Here is a 17,164-nt window from a genome sequence, read left to right on the forward strand (position 1 = left end):
AGTAATTTTTAATAGGTCAGTTTTTCAAGTATACTATCAAACATTTACAATCTTAATGTACAGAACCAAAGTTATATACACTCTCTTAACTATAAATGGTTTTCTTATAGATTCAATTCTTGAATCAATATGTATAAATATACAAGTAATATATGTTCTGACAGAAAAATCAGAAGATACAGATAAACAAAATGACATATAAAAACCATTGGTAATTTACTACTGAAGACATCTGCTTTAATCAACAAGTTAAGGAGGAATGTATCTTAACATAATAAACTCCATATAGGACAAGCCCAAAGCTAGCAACATATTTGAAGGTAGAAAGTCAATGTCCTTTTCTCTAAAGTTGGGAATAAGACAAGGATGCTCTTAACTGTCATTTCTATTCCACACAGTACGGGAAATCCTACCACACCAATTAGGCAAGAGAAAGAAATAAAAAGCATCCGAATCTGAAAGGAAGAAATAAAATTATTTCTATTTGTAGATGACATGATCCTATACCCAGGAAATCCTAAACATTTCACAGAAACAACCTATTAGATTAGAACTCACAAGTGAATTCGGTAAAGTTGCAGGATGCAAAATTCAACACATAAAATCCAGTTGCATTTCTATACACCAACAATAAACTATCACAAAGAGAACTTAATTTATAATAGCATCAAAGTCAATAAAATGCTTAGGAATAAATTTAACCAAGGAGGTGAAAGACCTATATACTGAAAATTAGAAAACACTAGTGAATGAAACTGAAGAAGACAAATAAATGGAAAGATATTCCATGCTATAGACTGGAAGAATTAACAGTTTAATTGCTCACACTACCCATAGTGATCTACAGATTCAGTGTAATACCTATCAAAATTCCAGTGGCATTTTTCTCAGAATTAGAGAGAACTATCCTAAAATATCATAAAATTTGAATAGACTTCCTCCCCCCCACCCTACCACCACACATAAAACCAAAGAGCCAAAGCAATCCTGAGAAAAAAGATCAAAGCTTCACACTTCCTGATTTCAAGTTTTATTATAAAGCTAGAGCAATCAACAGAGAAGGAGCAATGGCACTCCACTCCAGTACTCTTGCCTGGAAAATCCCATGGATGGAGGAGCCTGGTAGGCTGCAGTCCATGGGGTCGCTAAGAGTCGGGCACGACTGAGGACTTCACTTTCACTTTTTACTTTCATGCATTGGAGAAGGAAATGGCAACCCACTCCAGTATTCTTGCCTGGAGAATCCCAGGGACAGAGGAGCCTAGTGGGCTGCTGTCTATGGGGTCGCACAGAGTCGGACACGACTGAAGCGACTTAGCAGCAGCAGCAGCAGAGCAATCAAAATATGGAACACGGGCATGGAACAACTGACGGGTTCAAAATTGGGAAAGGAGTACAGCAAGGCTGTATACTGTCATCCTGCTTATTTAAATTATATGCAGAGTACATCATGTGAGATTTTGGGCTGATGAGTCACAAGCTGGAATCAAGATTGACAGGAGAAATATCAACAACCTCAGATATGCATATGATACTATAATGGCCAGAAGTGAAGAGGAACTAACGAGTGTCTTGATGAAGGTGAAAGAGGAGAGTGAAAAAGCTTGCTTGAAGCTCAACATTCCAAAACCTAAGATCATGGCATCTGGTCCCATCACTTCATAGCAAACAGAAGGGGAAAAAAGTAGAATCAGTGAAAGACTTTATTTTCTTGGGCTCCAAAATCACTGTGGACAGTGACCGCAGCCATGGAATTAAAAGATGCTTGTTCCTTGGAAGGAAAGTTATGACAAACCCAGGCAGCATATTATAAAGCACAGACATCACTTTGTTGACAAAAGTCCATACAATCAAAGTTATGGTTTTCCCAGTAGTCCTGTACGGATGGAAGAGTTGGACCATGAAGAAGACTGAGCCCCGAAGAACTGATGCTTTTGAATTGTGGTGCTGGCAAAGATTCTTGAGTCCCTTGGACTGCAAGGAGATAAAACCAGTCAATCCCAAAGGAAATCAACTCTGAAAACTCATTGGAAGGACTGATGCTGAAGCTGAAGCTCCAATACTTTGGCCACCTGATGGGAAGAGCCGACTCACTGGAAAAGACCCTGATGCTGGGGAAGACTGGAGGCAGGAGGAAAAGGGGCAACAAAAGATGAGATGGTTGGATGGTATCACCTGATTCAAAGGACATGAGTCTGAGTAAACTCTGGGAGATAGTGAAGGACAGGGAAGCCTGGCATGCTGCAGTCCATGGGATCGCAAAGAGTCAGACATGACTTAACAACAACGATCAAAATATGGCGCTGACAGTAAGGGACTGACATAAAAACAGGCACCCAGACCAGTGCATTAGAATGAAGTCTAGACATAAACCCACACATACAGTCTATTTTAGACAAGGGTGCCGAGAACACACACACATGTAGTGTTGAAAAAAACTGGGTATCCGTGTGCAAAAGCATGAAACTGGACCCCTACTTTATACCACTCACAAAAATTAACTTGAAATGGATCAAAGTCTCAATACAAAGGCTTGAAACCTTAAAACTCCTAGAAGAAAACATAGGAAAAACGCTCCATGACATGGGTCTTGGTAATAATTTTTTGGAAATCATACCTAAAGTACAAGCAACAACAACAAAAAAAGACAAGTGGGACTATATAAACTAAAAGCTTCTGCACAGAGAAAGAAACCATCAATAAAGTGAAAAGACAACTTACAGAATGGAAAAAAATATTTGCAAACCATTTATCTGTAAGGGGTTAATACCTAAAATATACAAGGAATTTCTACACCCAACAGCCAAACAAATTATCTGAATCTATAAAAGGGCAAAGATTCTGAGTAGACGTTCTGCCAATGACACACAATTGGCCAACAAGAACATGGTAAAGTACTCAACATCAGTAATCATCAGGAAAATGCAAATCGAAATCACAATGAAGTATCACCTCATATTTGTTAGGATGGCTATTTTTAAAAAGACAAGAGATAATGTTGGTGAGAATGTGGAGAAAAGGGAACCCTTATGCACTCTTAGTGGGAATGGAAACTGGTACAGTCATTATGAAAAATAGTATGGAGGTTCCTCATAAAATTACAAATGTAACTACCATATATACTACTTCTGGGTATACATATGAAGGAAATAAAATCAGTAACTCAAAGGAATATATGCACACTCATGTTCACTGCAGTATTATTCAAAATAGCCAAGATATGGAACAGCCCACATGTCTTTTGACAGAAAAATGGATATAGAAATTGTGGTGTACATACATACACTATTGAATATTATTAAATCATAGGAAAGAAAATCCTGCCATTTGTGAGAACATGAAAAAACTTGGAGGGTATTATGCTAAATGAAATAAGTCAGAGAAAGATAATATTGTATGGTATCACTTACATGTGGAATCTAAAAAAAGCTAATTTTGTAGAAACAGAATAGTATAGTGGTTGCCAGGGGCTGAGGTCTAGTGAACTGGGGAGATGGAGGTCAAAGGGTACAAATTTCCAGTTAAAAGAATAATAAATTCTAAGGATTTATCATATAGTACAATAAATACAGTTAATCATAGAATACTATCTTAAAGTTGCTAAGAGTAGACCTGAAGCATTCTCACCATAAAATTAACAATGTGTAATAATCAATATGTTAATTACCTTGATCTTGGTAACCCTTCTACAATATCACTGCTTTCTACATTTAAAATATATTTATTAATTATTCCCCAATGAAGTGAAGGAAAAATAATTTACTTGTCTTCCTGGATATTGTGGTATATATACTCGCAAATATATGACTTTTAAAAGAAATTTTATAATGTGGCTTTTAAAATTAACATATATTGTACACTGAACATAGTATGAACAAAATTGATGAAGTATGAAATAGAAGACCTTATTAAAGCAAAATATTAATATAGTTTTATCATTTACCCTGAAAATTTCTTGATCTTATTCAATTTTTTAATGTGTATGTTAAAAATGTATTGAGGTGAACTTATTGTATTTTTATTGCATGCTATTTTTATAAATGAGTACTTCAAGTAAAAAAATTCCTCTAAAGGTAATTTACACTGTAAAAGGTTTTACTCACTAATAGAATGAATCTAGTATATCAGATTAATACTTAATACTGGTAACAGAACTGGGATTCTATTCCTAACCATGCAAGTAGGTAGCCATTAGGGAACTCCTCTACCATTTCAGTATTTCATTTCTTCATTCAATTAGAGATGAAGTATAACTATTTTTCTGTAGCCATTGGCCACCATAATTTATAGTGAGGCAATCTGCAAAAACTCTACACAGCTAAGAATTAGATAAGTATTAAAATAAATAAACTGAGAAAGAAAATATAAGAAAGCATTTGGAGGCTTTCAAATGAGAAAAAATTATCTGCTTAAAGAATACCTTAACTTTCAACAGAATAACCAATCTTAAAGAGTAAAATTTTCAAGTTTTAAAATTTCAAATGCTTTAATACATATATATATATATATATATGAACATTCACATTTACACCCCGTTATCAAGTCATACATGATTACGACAGTAGCTGCAGCCAACACACTTTTTAAAATTTATGTCCAATCACTTTTATGGCAAAATGTATCAGTGTTTTATATATATTTTCTCATTTAGTTTTCAGAGCAACTCTGTGAGGTAGTTATTTTTATCCCAAATGCAAACATAAAGAAAGTCAGAGTTTAGAAGACTGAGTTCATAGTTACAAACATAGTAAATGGCAGAGTTGTGGGTTAATTAATCCAGGTCTAACCTTCAAACCCAATCTCTGAACCATAATACTGTATTAAACTCAACAGATATTTATTTAAGAGATTTTATATGGAAGTCATCCTCTGCATAAAAATAATAAAGAAAAACTGTCGCTGTCTTAAAGAAGCTTAGATGTTTTTACACAAATATATTTAGTGCTACAATAGGGCCTTGGTGACATGGTTGACTGGCGAAAGCTTGGACTTGAAATTTAACAGACTTGGGTTTGAACTCTGTTTCTACCCTGGTTTAGCTTATGACTTTATATAGTTACTATATCCTCAGTTCTCTCATCTTATATAAAGGGAGAAGAGGAGGAAGAGATAACAGTCTGCTTCAAATGACCTTTTATGAATTAAATGAGGTTAACATATGAAAAGGTGACTAGCATAATGACTGATACATAGTAAGTGCTTAATAAATAATACTGTCTTTCCTAAAAATGTTATAAGAACATGAAGATAAGAAAGATAAATTCTGGTTGGAAAGAATAAGTAAGGATTCTTGTTTTTTGAGGAGATGGTGTTTAAACCAATCACTGAAAGATGAGGTGGGCAGAGAAAGAAGAGCATTTTAGGTAAGAAGATGAGTAAAGGGTATGTTTAGGGGATAACAGCTGACTCAGGTGCCTAGACTACAAGGTATTTCATCAAAGGAATCTGTACATGATTCTGAAAAGATGGTATGGGTTCTCATCTGGAGGCTTCCAAGTAAATCACAAATAGAGTTTGGGTCTTACAGGTAAAAGAAAGTCACTTGGAGACTTTAGTTTCATTGTTTTTTTTTCTCCTTCAGGATAGTGACATAAGTCATGTCAATATGAATGACGACTTGGAGGGATGACCTCAGAAGCCAGGAGACCAGTTTAAAAGGCTATTATAGTATCTTGTGTTACAGAAAGCACAGAACACACAGAATTAAAAAAAAAGAAAGAAATAAAAGACTTTATAAATGACTGGCAGAAGAGGAAAGGGAAGGAATGAACCAAAATAATGTTCTGATTTTGGTAACTGAAGGGATGGTATGTTTTCTAACCTAAAACAGGGAATGATACTGAATATACATTATAAAGACAACAGCAATAATAAATTTGCACATAGCATTTTAAACCAACTACATAATCTCTTAATATATTAAGATAACATTATATAGAAAAGGACTACCATGAATCATGGTATTTCAAATATGTACCCTGAGTGGCCACTATTTAGCTATGTAAAATTTAAAGAAAACTATTAAATAATTTTATATTTCAAGGTATCCAAATGTAAGAATACTTAACAAGTCATAATAAACAAATGAGAAATTACTTACTTGAATAATTTTCAAGGGAGAATCAGGCTGGTAAATCTGAAGTCTAGGTACATAATGAACCAGCATGTGAAGCATGTTACAAGCTACATGGGCTACTGTTTTATTAGTAAACTGTAGTAATAAGAAAAAAAAACAAAAAAGAAATATGAAAAAAATTTCTTCCTGGTATTATTTATCTATGCACTAGTTGTTGAAAAAATTTTAATTGTATATACATGTTTATTTTTGTCATTCTATATTTATATTAATATTAGAAAGATAAATAAAACCTGCAAAATTAAAAAAATCATAACACATTCCAAATATATAATTAACTTTATTTTTTCTTTGTAATGTTTATCCTCATTAAAGTGTTTATTTCATTTCTAGAATGGCCTCTAAACTGCTCATCTTGTTATCCCATTTTTCCCCACTTCAATCTACTGTATAAGATACTTGCAAATTGTCTTCTGAACTGTGCTTAACAATCTTAGATTACTCCCCACTGGTATAAAGCCAAACTTCTATGCTTATCTCTCTATGACCAAATCTCACCCGCTCTTTAAGCCGTGACTAGATGTGTCCTCTTTCTAAAGTCTTCTCTGATACCTACATCAAAGTAACCTCTGCTTTCTCTGAATTGAATCAGCAGCTTACACACACCATTCATTTGGTTCTCTCAGCTTTTCAGGTTTTATTACTCTTATTTTGATATTTTTCAGCCATCATATTATTAATCTCTTCAATCTAGTATTTACATTTCTTTTTTATTCTGTATTTCTCCTCTGCCTAGCAAAGCACCTCAAACATAGTATATACTCAGAAATACCTGTCAAGTATTTTCGTATTTTGTGTGTTTAGAGTTCTATATAGATATCGTATTACAAATCACACAACAAAAAAAAATCACTAATCTCTTTACTAATAAAAATATACATTGTTCATTCAGACTCCAAATAATCAGGTTATTAATTCTGAACAAATCTGATTCTGGTCATAAACAGGGCATTTAACTTGAATGATAAAGCCAAAAAGTGGAACAGCTTAAGAATTCAGGAGGTAATAAAGATCAAAGAGTAGGTTACAAAAATATTGATTATGAAACGGTAAACAGCCCTACATATATTGTTAAATGACTGGTTTCCTTTATAGCAGTCATCCATATGTATCTTAGGGACAAAGCCAAATATATAAAAAGCTGAGATAACATAGGCCATCACTAAGATACCCTAAATTCAAGAGTAGAACTACTAAGGAAAACATCAGAATCAAGGAAATAATGTAATGCACAAGATAAAATTAACATTTGGGGAAAAATAATAATGCATTCTATACTATCTTAATATTCTAAATATTTACTTACTTACCTTTAAGGAAACACAAATTACATTCAGAGCTTCCTTAATTTGAGGATGATGAGACTCATGGACTAGTTCTTCACAAATCCAAATACCTAAACTGCAAAGTGCTACACATCTGCAAAAAGGCAACCAGTAATGACACAAATAAAAGCGGATGTGCCTGTAAATGAAATGAAACCACAACCACAACCAAAATATTCCCAACCAACCAACCTAGAGTGAAAATGCACAATTTAGGTGAATTAATCAATATGTTATGTTAATCAATTCATTACTGTTCATTAATCAATTTGTTACCTAGGAAAATAAAGTGGGAGAAAAGCATATTCCCCAAACTCTAAGCCTTATTTTTTAAGTTTATTTTATATTGGATAGTTGATTTACATGCTGTGTTAGCTTCAGGTGTACAGCCAAGTGATTCAGATATACATATTTCCATCCTTTTTCAGGCTCTTTTCCCATATAGATTATTACAGACTATTACAGACTACTGAGTAGAGTTTCCTGTTCTAAGCCTTATTTTCAACTACAATTTACTACCAAGATCATAGGTGGGGATAAAGACACAGGATCTTTCTGTCAAAACCATACTGACAAACTGATATCATCAATTTCCCAAACAAATATGGAACCTGCTTTCAAAAAGGAAACTGTAATTTTATTGACTGGTAGCAGTAATAAGATATTTTTTCTTTCATATCTTTTAAATTTAACATAACTAGCTATGAATTCTCTTTAAAACAAACTGAGAACACAAAACTTATACACTTTATAAAGGAATTCCAACAGAAACAGAACTTGGAGAATTTTCCTTTTGTTTTCTAATGTGAAGAGTTATGTCAAGTCTTAAGAAAGTCTGACTTACCGTGCAGGACCAGAGGGCTCATCTCTTGCAGAGCTTAACACAGTTTTGATTATAAGTTCCTAAAATGAAGGAGAAACAGTAGCAATAACTAAGATTTCATTCATTTATTCAGCAAATATTTATTAAACAGCCACTATGGGCCTAGGCACTAGGGATACAACAGAGAAATAAAAGAGACATTTTTGTTCTCATGTACATAATTTTAATATATTCCAATGTTATTCATAAAATTAGCTACATAAATAAAACAACAGTACGGTCTGAATGTTTGTGCTCTCCTTGTGAATTCATACATTGAAATCCCAACCCCTGAAGATGATGGTATTAGGAGGCACTTAGACCACCAGGGTGGAACCTTTATAGATGGGATTAATACTCTTCTAAGAGAGACTCCCACAGAGTTCCCTGAATACTTCTTACTCTGTGAGGAAATAGCAAGAAGGTACAAGCTAAGAACCAGGAAGAGGGCCTTCACCACAATGTGACTATGCTAGAGCCTTGATTTGGGGCTCAGCCTTCAGAACTGTGAGAGATAAATTTCGGTCACTTATAAGCTACCCATTCTGTAGTATTTTGTTATAGCAGACAAATATTTTTGGAAATTTATCACCAAATGTGTATGTTCAAAAACTTTTTCCTGATTTTGTTGTTGTTCAGTCACTAAGTCGTGTCCAACTTTTTGTGACCCCTTTTATAAGCTGCAGCACGCCAGGCTTCCCTGTCCTTCACTATCTGCCAGAGTTTGCTCAAATTCATGTCCATTAAGTGATGCTATCTAATCATCTCACCCTCAATCATCTCATCATCTCCTTTTGCCTTCAATCTTTCCCAGCCTCAGGGTCTTTTCCAAAGAGTCAACTTCTTTGCATCACAGGGACAAGTACTAGAGCTTCAACTTCAGCATTAGTCCTTCCAATGAATATTCAGGGTTGATTTCCTTTAGGATTGACTAGTTTAATTTCTTTGCAGTCCAAAGGACTCTCAAGAGTCTTAATAGCACCACAACTCCAAAGCATCAATGCTTCAGCGCTCAGCTTTCTTTATGGTTCAACTCTCACAACTGTACACAACTACTGGAAAAACCATAACTCTGACTATATGGCCTTTGTTGGCAAAGTGATGTCTTTGCTTTTTAATACACTGTCTAGGTTTGTCACAGCTTTCCTTCCAAGGAGCGTTTTTTAATTTTATGGCTGCCATCACCATCCAAAGTGATTCTGGAGCCTAGGAAAATAAAATCTGTTACTGCTTCCACTTTTCCCCTTCTATTCGCTATAAAGTGATGGGACCGGATGACATGACCTTGGTTTTTTGAATGTTGTGTTTTAAGCCAGCTTTTTTTCCTGATTAGGAAAGCAATAATATGTTCACTATAAAGATAGTTCAAGCAGATTTAATAGCTAAAAGGTATGAACATCTTTTTAAACTTTTCAAAACTCTGAGAATTATCATTTAAAAGTAAGCTTCTTTAAAAATTATAAACCATGACAATGTGTGAATTTGGGGAGAAGGGCCAGTTAATGTGTTTTTTAAATATCATTCAATTAGAGGTTTTCAATGGCTAAGTCAAATATCTTTCTTGGTAAATGTCACACTGCACTTCAAAGTATTTTCAATTATCTTTTGATATTGATTTCTAACATAATTCTACAGTGATAAGAGGACAGATTCTATATGATTTCAATACCATTAGGCCATGAAATTTTTTTATATTGTTTTATGTCCCTGGTTATGTGCCAGTGTCTCCTGGCTTGTAGTCTATAGAAACTGGAATAGAATTTGTATTTCATTCACTAAAGATTTATCGGATATACAGATTGTAAGGTCCTTAAGAGGAGTGAACTTCTACTTACCTTTGTGAATTTAGCATCTAGCCCAATGGCTAGGAATTAATAGGTAGGTGGAAGTTACCTACCTATTTGTTTAAACCCTAGAGCTTTCTATGTAAGCTCTTTCCTCTCTGTCCATGGAATTTTCCAGGCAAGAATACTGGAGTGAATAGCCATTCCCTTCTCCAGGGGATCTTCCTGACCCAGGAATCAAACCTGCATTGCAGGTGGATTCTTTACCATCTGAGCCACCATGGAAGCCCCTCTATGCAATAGTGTTATTATTATTATTTTTAAAATCACTTCAGCCATTACTTCCTATACAATGGCCAACAAAGTAGGCGGCCACTCAGTTCATGCAAATCACATATAGTAGGCTAAGCTAAGCTCAAACAAACTCAAAACTGCCTAAGAACACTGAAGCTCTTAACTTATTTTTGATTTTCAGAATCCTCTGAAAGTAGAAGAAACCAAAGCCATTACATCCCTAAAGAGTAAAGGTCAATTTGTATAATTTCAATCAAGTATCATTGCAAATTCACATCAGCCCCTATGATTTTATGTTTCAGTGAAGTTCACTTGTCTAAAAAATGTCAGAGTATATTCTCCATGCCAAGCATCATGGTAAGCCTAAGGATGTAGCAGTAATTAAGACCTTGGTGTTTATTTGTCTAAAGTATAAATCAGACACTGAAAAATAACAAGTGTGATGAAGAAAAATAAAGGTGGTACAGAAAGTATATGCAATACTTCAGACAAAAATCTGTCTTTAAAAATTTTTTCAGAGAAAGCACATGTGTTTTAAAAAAGTCATCAGCATGACTCTCAAGGAGACAGAATGCGACTGTCTTGTCCCTTCTTTATTCTCTTTTTCCTTTTAATTCTAGGGCCAACTCAGCTCACAGAGACCATTCGGCAATTACTATAACAAGCGCAACTTCTTAGGACTCTTAAACCCACAGGAATTTATAGTAGGTAAGAGAGGTTTATTATCTGGGTAAGCAATTGCATGGTCACTTCAATTTTGTACCATCTCTTGTTTAAGCCTGTTAATACTTCAGGTACATGGGATCCCCACCCCAATTCCACACTTTCCTAGAACAGGAAAGAATGTTCCTTTACATTGTTTGATTCATCACCTTGGCAAACTAGAAGGAGTCAAATGTGCAGGCCGAGTACTATCTATCTTAGAAGCCTTATATTAGCAGCATCAAATCTGACTCAGGATTTCAATAAATGTTCAGTGAGTGAGTGAATGAATCCTAAGATAATGGCATATAAGTGGGTTCAATAGTGAGAAAATGTTTCCAGAGTAGTTACAAATAAAAAAGGCTATGCTCCTAATGAACATTCCAGCTTTTGTGTCTGAGGGGTACAGCTGGCTAATGTTCTTTAACAACTGTGTGGCTTTCTAGAGGAAAATAAAGAATACAAATTTTCCCAAATATACTGCTATGATTATAAATTAGTCTCTGACTTCTTACCTTAACATCTGTAAATTGAGACACAGCAATATCAGGGATGTTGGGATGGAGAGCAGGCAGTTCACAATACAAGTTGGGAAAGCAAACCAAAGATCCCAGAAGAACTTGTGCTTCCACTCTTGGTGCCTATGTATCACATTTTAAAAATCTTTAACTTATCAGAAAAATTACTTTATTACCTAATCAGATTATACAGCGAAGTCAGAGTACAAGACAAAATTCAAAAAGGAAAGGGGAACACAAAAAGAGTAGGTTTTCACTTGTACTTTCCACATAAACTACTGTTGTTCTCAATAAACTCAATGAACAAACAGAGCTTTCCTTAAGAGCAGCTAAAAAGCAGAAATGTGGCTGCAGCTAATGTGTATGTAGACAGGAATACAGTTTTAGTTAACGGCATAAAATGATCCTAATTTCGAGGAAAAATATCCTTTCATTTTAAAGGCAACTTACGCATTGTAATAGATTGTTCTAATGAGAAGACTCAATGTCTCTATATTACATCTGTAATAACCTAAGGATGAATAAAGTAACTAGGAATGAAAATGTTCACTGTATCTTCAAGAAACAGGCACTAGTCTAGATGAGTTTTATGGTATTATGTACATGATAAAAACACTACCTATACTACTTAATAAAAACAAAATTAAAAATTATGCTTGGACTGAAGATGAAGGTAACTTTTCATCCTTTCTCTTTAGCTATATTAAGCCATTTCTTAAGTATCAGCACTGAATGTTTATTTTTCTTCTTCTGCCTTCTTGCATGCCCACGAACCATCAACATCCACCTACTGATACAATACATTACTTAACTTACTAAAATACCTACACATTGATGTATGTTTAAGCACACCTAACAAAAATGCTAAAACAAATCAATTAGAAATATAAAACATCTTCTATATACACAAAACAAGAATCTATCCCCAAAAGGGTTTCCTTATGTTAATAAGCGCTGTAACAGAAATGATGGAGTATTCTAATTTTCAACAAAATAACTCATTTCTTATTTAAAACATAATCTAGATTTACAGATACAAGGCCAGAGACATAATGGAACATGGTAGGCTCACAACCAGTATCTCAATTAAAAATCAATTATACTACAAAAGTGAAAAAAAAAAAAACTAGATTAGTTACGGGTTTTCTTTATAGCTGGACAATGAAATTGGGAATACTTGTTCAGGTATGTGGGGCATAAGGGAAGGCATAACTAGAATGCAACTGTAATTAAGAAAGGCAACACCTAATCAAATTACTCCGTAATCTATCTAGGGATGGGGGAATTAACAAAAGGAAGATGATATGTATGGGATCTAAAATGAGGCTCAATTCTAATTAAATTATATATTTTCCTGAACATTAACTTGTCCTATTTTATCAACAATGACTCTTCCTTTGTTGCTTTGTTAGCTGCATTTTGGTTAACTGCTGTTTGTTATATTATGAAGGATAGGAAATAAAAACTTACATTGAGAAAAGCTGAAGAAGCCACTCTACCAGCTGCTACAATAAAATCCATAATAAGCATTGTTGCACCAGGCAAACCAAGTGAGAAAAATTGAGGTGAGCAGTGCTTGATGATTGTATTGACAATATCCTTAGGAATAAAGAAAGGAGGAGAAAAAAACCCCACAAATGTAATTCTGGGTATCAGCTAATCAATATCCTTAAATATAGATTAGATATGAAATAATAAAACAAGTAATAACTGTAAGTGCTTGCATAATAGGAAAGAATAATTTTAATTTTTCCAAATAATCCATGCTTAGTACTATATTTTGTTAAAGGAAAGTAAACTTAAAACACTTTTTTTTTTTAACTGACATCAACCCTGGAGAGTCAGTCAGAAGGCTCTTCACTTCACAGGGTTAAAAATCTAAGGCCCATGTGTTGTAAAACTTAACTGCAGAGTAGTTCCTCCTGCCTCCTACCTGCTCCCATGAGATCACTTTGATGTCTGAAGCTGCATGGCTTGCTATGTGGCAACTTGGAAAATTCTTTTTTAGAAAAACTGAAGCCCTTTGATGATAGACATCTAGCCTCAAAAATCTAGACTTAGGCATTCTTAAGGGAATATTCTTAACTTGGTTATTCATTCATTTTGCCTTTGGAATTTACCATGAAGTGCACCAGGTTGTATTACTCAATCCAATTTACCTTAAATGAAGCTCTTTATCCACAATTAAGAGTGCAAGATAAAACACCGTAATTATTTCAAAGTAACACAAGAAGTTTTTTCACTTTTCAGAAAGATATATCATCTTTCATATTAATTTAATGCTCCTTAAATGAACTGCAAGTGATGTACTGAGTCTTAGAATAGGAAAAAAAAACTTCTGACCACTGCATGGTTTTCACTAGCTGAGCAAATCCTAAGTCTTAAGTGCCAGCTATGGGCCTGCTTCATCACTCAATCACGTCCGACTCTTTGTGATCCCATGGACTGCAGCCCGCCAGGCTCCTCTGTCCATGACATTCCTCAGGCAACAATGATGGAGTGGGTTGCCACTTCCTTTTCTAGGGGATCTTCTGACCCAGGGGTCAAATTCGCCATCTCCTGTGTCTCCTGCATTGCAGGTGGATTCCTTATCCGTTGAGCTATCGGGGAAGCCCTAAGCATGCGTGTGTGTGCGCTTAGTCGTATATTAGGACATTAAAGGAAAATGCTCTCAATGTAAGCAAAGGATGGTTCTTCAAAAACGAACTAGTTGGTGTAACACTAGAAGAAACATGCACTTAATAATCAAAAAAGATCTTCACGACCCAGATAATCATGATGATGTGATCACTCATCTAGAGCCAGACATCTTGGAAAGTGAAGTCAACTGGGCCTTAGAAAGCATCACTATGAACAAAGCTAGTGGAGGTGATGGAATTCCAGTGGAGCTGTTTCAAATCCTGAAAGATGATGCTGTGAAAGTGCTGCATTCAATATGCCAGCAAATTGGGAAAACTCAGCAGTGGCCACAGGACTGGAAAAGGTCAGTTTTCATTCCAGTCCCAAAGAAAGGCAATGCCAAAGAATGCTCAAACTACCGCACAAGTGCACTCATCTCACATGCTACTAAAGTAATGCTCAAAATTCTCTAAGCCAGGCTTCAGCAGTACGTGAACCATGAACTCCCTGATGTTCAAGCTGGTTTTAGAAAAGGCAGAAGAACCAGAGATCAAATTGCCAACATCTGCTGGATCATGGAAAAAGCAAGAGAGTTCCAGAAAAACATCTATTTCTGCTTGATTGACTATGCCAAAGCCTTTGACTGTGTGGATCACAATCAACTGTGGAAAATTCTGAAAGAGATGGGAATACCAGACCACCTAACCTACCTCTTGAGAAATCTGTATGCAGGTCAGGAAGCAACAGTTAGAACTGGACATGGAACAACAGACTGGTTCCAAATAGGAAAAGGAGTACGTCAAGGCTGTATATTGTCACCCTGCCTATTTAACTTATATGCAGAGTACATCATGAGAAACGCTGGACTGGAAGAAACACAAGCTGGAATCAAGATTGAGAAATCTCAATAACCTCAGATATGCAGATGACACCACCCTTATGGCAGAAAGTGAAGAGGAGCTAAAAAGCCTCTGGATGAAAGTGAAAGAGGAGAGCGAAAAAGTTGGCTTAAAGCTCAACATTCAGAAAATGAAGATCATGGCATCTGGTCCCATCACTTCATGGCAAATAGATGGGGAAACAGTGGAAACAGTGTCAGAGTTTATTTTTCTGGGCTCCAAAATCACTGCAGATGGTGATTGCAGCCATGAAATTAAAAGACGCTTACTCCTTGGAAGAAAAGTTATGACCAACCTAGATAGTATTCAAAAGCAGAGACGTTACTTTGCCGACTAAGGTCTGGCTAGTCAAGGCTATGGTTTTTCCAGTAGTCATGTATGGATGTGAGAGTTGGACTGTGAAGAAGGCTGAGCGCCGAAGAATTGATGCTTTTGAACTGTGGTGTTGGAGAAGACTCTTGAGAGTCCCTTGGACTGCAAGGAGATCCAACCAGTCCATTCTGAAGATCAGCCCTGGGATTTCTTTGGAAGGACTGATGCTAAAGCTGAAACTCCGATACTTTGGCCACCTCATGTGAAGAGTTGACTCATTGGAAAAGACTCTGATGCTGGGAGAGATTGTGGGCAGGAGGAGAAGGGGACGACTAAGGATGAGATGGCTGGATGGCATCACGGACTCGATGGACGGGAGTCTGAGTGAACTCCGGGAGATGGTGATGAACAGGGAGGCCTGGCATGCTGCAATTCATGGGGTCTCAAAGAGTCAGACACGACTGAGTGACTGAACTGAATAATCAAGTTAATCTCTCAATTACAATAGCTTGTTTTGAAACCATTTTTCAGGATAAATGATGTTATAAATAGGAGAAATCTGTAAATAAATTACTCATATAAAGGAATGCTTTTTAATTCTACACCGTGAAAGTCAAGAGTAAATACATTCAAGAATCAAAGATAAAGTCATAAAGTAATTTCTTAGAAAGTACATATATTTACCTGATCAATGTGAAGCAATCCACAATGCATTATGTTGTAGAAATGTGTTAGAAAATCTCTATTTGGAGAAACATCTTGTCTTCTTTTCATTGTATTACAAATAAGTTTATAGGCATGTAATTTACCTTGTTTATATTTATCAGTTAACATGGTTGCCTACAATTAAAAGATGTTGTTTTCAATACTCAAAACCAAATACTATTTGTTAAGTAACTGAAGCAACTGAATACAACAAGCAATATATTCGTTTTTATTTATTCCTATGTTGGCCCATTTTCTTCATTGAAACAAATATCAGAATTACTAGAATTATCTTTATTACTAAAATTATACAATGTAGGCGTGAATAACTACACACTGTTTCACTTAGGGAAATGCACCAAACATATCAAATAATACCTAAAAGGATCAGTACCTTAAAAGTACACAGTACACTCTGTAACAGAAAATTGAGGTTTACATTTCATTTAAATATAATAACATAATTTTCTATATTCATTTTTATTTCAGTAATAAAATTGATGCATCCTAAATAATAATTTTGCTAGGCCCACTCCTCTCTATATAACCCCTAATGGCTAGTTAAAAACTAAGTGCTTTATAGGGAACTATATTCAATATCCTATGATAAACTGTAATGGAAAACTACATGAAAAAGAATGTGTCACACACATAACTGAGTCACTTTCCTATACAGTAGAAATTAACACAACATTGTAAATCAACTATACTTCAATGGAACAAATTAAAATGCAAAACACAAAACAAAATTAAGTGCTCTAGAAGACCACACACAGTCTTTTCTTTCTCAAATGTTTGAGACTACATACTTATTTACTAAATGCAATTTTTAAGTTAATATTTTATATATTAAACTTACCTTAAAAAGCCAAGGTGTAAGAATTCTCAGTGGAGGAATTAAAACCGGTGGAGAAGGGGAGGTCAGGTTATCAGTTGAAATGCCAAGATTATCTCTAATCTGTAATTTTCAAATAAAATGCAACAAATCTATGATATGAAAAGTGTTCT

General features: G+C 35.0%; 1 protein-coding gene across 7 annotated transcripts in view; it reads right to left on the minus strand.

Moving 5' to 3' along the window:
* The window catches only part of RALGAPA1 (Ral GTPase activating protein catalytic subunit alpha 1), a 200,128-nt gene that overhangs the window by 76,389 nt on the left and 106,575 nt on the right, over window positions 1-17,164 (minus strand). For all 7 annotated transcript variants that reach the window (XM_069558714.1, XM_069558708.1, XM_069558712.1 and 4 more), the window contains 7 exons: window positions 17,016-17,114; window positions 16,136-16,291; window positions 13,092-13,220; window positions 11,619-11,744; window positions 8,306-8,364; window positions 7,447-7,555; window positions 6,101-6,211 (listed from right to left, as the gene is read on the minus strand). In XM_069558714.1, coding sequence (XP_069414815.1) covers window positions 6,101-6,211; window positions 7,447-7,555; window positions 8,306-8,364; window positions 11,619-11,744; window positions 13,092-13,220; window positions 16,136-16,291; window positions 17,016-17,114 — 789 coding nt within the window. The remainder of the gene's footprint in view (window positions 1-6,100; window positions 6,212-7,446; window positions 7,556-8,305; window positions 8,365-11,618; window positions 11,745-13,091; window positions 13,221-16,135; window positions 16,292-17,015; window positions 17,115-17,164) is intronic.

The sequence above is a fragment of the Ovis canadensis genome, chromosome 18, assembly GCF_042477335.2.
Source record: "Ovis canadensis isolate MfBH-ARS-UI-01 breed Bighorn chromosome 18, ARS-UI_OviCan_v2, whole genome shotgun sequence".
Lineage (NCBI taxonomy): Eukaryota > Metazoa > Chordata > Mammalia > Artiodactyla > Bovidae > Ovis > Ovis canadensis.